We start from the raw sequence: 4,850 nt of genomic DNA, 5'->3' as shown, positions 1-4,850 counted from the left end.
TGAGGTCAAAAGGCAGATAGCGCGTTCTGTGGCTATCAAAGACGTAATTTTAAAGCTAAATATAAACTAGCCTATATAAAACTACTCTGTTCATGTTAGGCTCACAAAATGAATATGAATTTTGTAACGAGTTTAAAAGTGCTTTTTTTACTAACTTCATTTAAAATTATAACTAGTATATAATATAAGTACTTTTTGAAGTGAACGTGAGGTATTCATTTATTTATTTATTAAATACTTTATTGCACACACAGAAGATAGAGAAATACAGAAATAACGTACAGTAAAAGAATTTTTTTTTTGTCACAGTCGGCAATGAGCGCGCGGGTCGCCGATGGTAAGCTCTTCCACCGCCCATGAACATTTATAGAAGCATAAGGTCCATTGCAGACGTTACGCCTCTACAAATGGATTGCCGACTTTTTGCAAAGAGATTAAGAAAGGATTGGCCACAGGAATAAAGGAAAGGACTGGGAAGGGTAAGGAAAAGGATATGGACCTCCGGCTCCCCCACTCACCGAACGAAACACAGCAGAATGATTTTAGCGGTCTTATCGCTAGGTAGCATTGCATATGATAGTCTCTTCCAGACTACCATGTGCAATGCGTAGGAACAGTTATTTAACGGAGGTCGGTGAGTAAAAATTAAACGTTAGAAGAAGAAGAAGAAGGTATCTAAATAGAAAAGAAAAATAAACAGCATGTTTAGGATTTACTCTTTTAATTTTTATTGGGTATGAATCATACTTAAAAATAGTAATATGATAAGTTATTTATACGAAAACCCTTTATATATTCGTCTGGTCCCAAATTTCAATAGATTTTAATGTAAATTACTGATTGTTTGAATGGCAATTCCTACTATATATATCCAATTAAAGATTTTTTATAGCAGACATGTAATAAGGAACCCGTATTCTCAAGGATGAAGTAATAGACAAAACTTATAACTTTGTCCCAAAAAAAATTCTCAAATAACATTAGTAATTATCTTGAGCGGAAGATCGATCGAAAATTTAATGGTATTTATTTAAATAGAAAAAATCATGGATAAAAAAATCGAGCAATTTATCAACTCACATCATTTTATTTATCATATATCTTAAAATATATCTTAAATATATGTCAGATTTATAAAGCGTATACCCTAACAGAATCTACTCTTAAGGCGCTCGTGTCTGCGAACCATGTTGGGAACCATTGGTCTCTGGACTGCCAAAACTGGAGCATTGCTCTGGTGGACCGGTTCCGCCAGGGTTTGTTTGGGCTATCTGCGAAATCGTGGATACCGCCCACTCGTAGACCAAGGGATATGTAAAACTGAAAGGAGAAATAAAAGTATTTGGCGGGAAAAAATATTATTTATGACTAGCGAAGCAAAAGTTATTATGAAGGAAATATTTGATGTTTATAATTAGCGCATTTGATATTGACATAAGGTTTAGAAAACCAAGAGATGGTTGATAGCAAACAATACATCTTAACCTAAATTGGTTACATTCTTTCTTATATATTTATTTTAAATCAAGTATCTGATCTGATTGTTCATCTGATGGTAAGTGATCACCCATTAACATTTAGATGGATGGTGGGGCAAAAGTGTTTACCACGTTTAAAGGGGCTATAAGGAAATGATTGATGACGGATAAAAGGTAGAAGCTGGGAAAGGAAAGGAAAAGGATACCAGGAGACTGGTATCCTTTTCCTATAATAACAAGGAACGTTGGTATTACCATTTCGTCGAAAGGTGCCATAGCTGATCCCTGCAGCCAGCGCGTTGCAGCTTCAACATGATGCTTAGCTGCTTCTTGGTAGAAACCCTCACCCGCGTCTACCTCTCCATACTTATCACCATTCACATATAGCTCGATTGAATCTAAAGAATATTACAAACATCGTTCATCGTCGATTATTTTAAACGTAGATTCTTACGAGATGACCGGCAAATGCTGTTGTACCTTACTCGTGTCATTTAGGGGTATGAAAAATAGACGTCGATCGATTCTCGGTCGGAATGGGTTGGAATCGGTCCAGCCGTTTCAGAGGAGTATGGTAACTAACACTGTGACAAGAAAATTTTACATGTATATTTCTTATTATAGACATATTCTCATGAAAATCATATAATATTATAGTTGAATTTAGAACAGATGCTTTATAATTTATAATTTTTCTCTTACAAGGCAATGCAAATTAAATCTCATGAAATAAAACTTTTTTGTATTACAACATCGTTTTGATATCAAAATTTAATAACAAGCACTTGAAATACCTGGTTTCCAAACTAAGGTGTAGTTGTGATATTCCTTGTTCCAATTATCGTATCCGACCTTTTCCTTTAAAAACATACTCCTATAAAAATATAATTTATTAGTTTTAATACCGAAACGTACGTACGTGTATAACACTAAATATATAAAAAGGAGTCCTAAATTTAAGTTCATATTGCAAAAACTATTTGAACCGATTATTATATACTAGCTTTAGGCTCGCGGCTTCCCCCGCGTTTTCAAAGAAGTAAATAGACCGGCTGAGGGCAGGCTTCCCGCCTAATAGTTCACGTACCCACGGGAAATCCGGGATAAAGCTATCCTTTGTTCTTTCACAGGCCTCAAATTGTATGTATGTACCAAATTTCATCCAAATTGGTTCAGTGAAGAGTAGACAATTAGAATAGACAAACAACTGTGTGTTTTTACAGAGTTACTTCAAAACTTACTCCTAATATTACCACATTGGTACTTCTGTTGTAATCATCCTTTCTATGCGATAGTTTTTCGTCGTAGAAAAAGGTAACGTAACAATAATTGTTATTATTATTTTAATTAACATAATTAAAATTCAATAAATTCTCATCAGCTGCACTTTCTTTATAATAAGACCGGGAGTGTGGTGAGCACAGCACAAGTAGATGAAGCAAGAAAGCAAATACCTGTTAATTTCAATTAGAACACGAAATCTCTTGGAAATAATAATTTGATATATCACACTATATAATAAATGTTTAGACCATTAAAAATCGGTTGTACTTTTTACAATATTCATTAAGTAGGTAATATTAAAAGAATAAATAAAATCGATTGTCGTTCTAGACACCAACCTAAACGGGTCTTCGTCCGACATAATAGGGCCTCCAGTCAGTTTCTTAGCGAACTCAACGTTTCCTTTAACCATTGCTATTCTCAAAAGACCAGAAGCGTACTGCCGCCTTCCGTAGTCGTTATATAGTGGCTCCAGTTGGATCTCTGTAATGTTTAATTGCAATGGATTTCGTGACTTGAATATCAAGCCTTCATTGTATTGACGGTGATAAGGAAATCACGGCTTCGGCTAATAATGCTGGGTGAAGGAAACTGAATGAAGACGACAAAATATCGTCTCAAAGCTAAAGTAAAGCATTCTAAGATCATGTTTTGAAAGCGTTGTTTAAACTGTGCACTAAAATAGTGTTTATACAATTAAGTGTCCATGGAAGTACTGATTTCTTTCTACACCTATTACAAAAATATTTGTCACCATATATTCATCTTAAATAATAATTTCTGGCTCAATCGAGTTGGTGCTATAAGTCTGCACGTTTACCATACTGGATACCAAAAACCGCTTGAAATTAATCTGCATTATAATATATTAAATATTAAAAGAAATTAATAATGAGTTGAAGATATTCACTACAAAATAAGAAACGCGAACAAGTATTATGGACCCTTCGCGCTCGGTCCTTGCCAATATAGATGTTTTTCGAAAAATCATAGGTAATGATACAGATAGTATAATGCTAGGTAATACACACAAGTAGTGCGGTAAATTATTATTCAGATGATTCAACCATGCCGCGATAAATCTTGCTCTTTTCTCTGCAATCGACCTCACGACTCTTCAACTGTTCATGGGCGATGGTAGCGCTTACCATCAGGCGACACACCTCCATTGACGACGATGACATAAAGAAAAATAAATCAAATAAAAACATACCCGGTATCAGCCAATCTCCAAGAGGAACCTTAGCTACGACTTCCACTTTCCCATACTTGAAGCCGAATCGTTTTTTACTGTTAATTTTACCGGTTATGATCGGTGGGAGGATCTCCGGACCAAATGCTTCCCGATAGCACTCCCTGGATCCAATTTTGCCTGTACACCTGAAATCAATCCGAATTAGATAGCTGTACCACTGGATATAGTAATGGACAGATTTTCTACTAGCCTGGGTAAAAACGGGACTGGTCATTTAAAACTGACCTTTTGTATTAGAACTATTTTAAGTTGAAAGAAATTAGGAAGGTTAAAAGCTGTATTCGCCAGCTTAGAAGTTTAATGGAAATCCATCCATCGCACACACAAAGTCCTCTATAAATGTGAATTATTTCCTTATTTAAAATGAACTCTTTTTGCTACGTGAACAAAAGATATTAATTTTTGCGAACCTAACAAAAATTTATGGTTCGATTGATTTATTATCTGGGATAATAAGATTAAAAAATTTAATAATTGCGGCTAATTTGAGAGATTACTAATGATGTATCTAATACTGGCAAAAACTATGTAATTACGGGCTAGCAATATGTTATTAATTATTTGCCGCATAATAGCTCACTTTTCCGAACTTGTCCATAATTAATTGCCATTGATGGATTATAATGAATAATCCACACGTGTATAAGTCGCTAATTAATCACTAATTGTCGATCATTTGCTATGAGAAAAATTCGTTAACTATGTTATAAATATTTTCCTTTACCCAACTTTGTTCGAAACAAAGACGTAGTTTCTAATAATAATAATAATAAACCCGCAGGGCACCTTGTGGCGAGGTGACGGGGAGTAGCGCCCCCGCGGTCCTTAGTTCT

The 4,850-nt window shown here is 34.9% G+C and overlaps 1 protein-coding gene across 1 annotated transcript in view; it reads right to left on the bottom strand.

The window, feature by feature from the left end:
- Nucleotides 1-772: 772 nt before the first annotated feature.
- Nucleotides 773-4,850, bottom strand: part of LOC119840636 (beta-1,3-glucan-binding protein-like) — a 9,703-nt gene continuing 5,625 nt past the window's right edge. Inside the window, exons 5-9 of the mRNA XM_038367320.1 lie at nucleotides 3,976-4,142; nucleotides 3,101-3,245; nucleotides 2,273-2,352; nucleotides 1,734-1,876; nucleotides 773-1,320 (exon numbers count right to left, since the gene is read on the bottom strand). Coding sequence (XP_038223248.1) covers nucleotides 1,132-1,320; nucleotides 1,734-1,876; nucleotides 2,273-2,352; nucleotides 3,101-3,245; nucleotides 3,976-4,142 — 724 coding nt within the window. The 3' untranslated portion in view covers nucleotides 773-1,131. The remainder of the gene's footprint in view (nucleotides 1,321-1,733; nucleotides 1,877-2,272; nucleotides 2,353-3,100; nucleotides 3,246-3,975; nucleotides 4,143-4,850) is intronic.

This window comes from Zerene cesonia, chromosome 7 (assembly GCF_012273895.1).
Source record: "Zerene cesonia ecotype Mississippi chromosome 7, Zerene_cesonia_1.1, whole genome shotgun sequence".
Classification (NCBI taxonomy): Eukaryota; Metazoa; Arthropoda; class Insecta; order Lepidoptera; family Pieridae; genus Zerene; species Zerene cesonia.
This window is presented reverse-complemented; position numbering and strand designations above follow the sequence as displayed.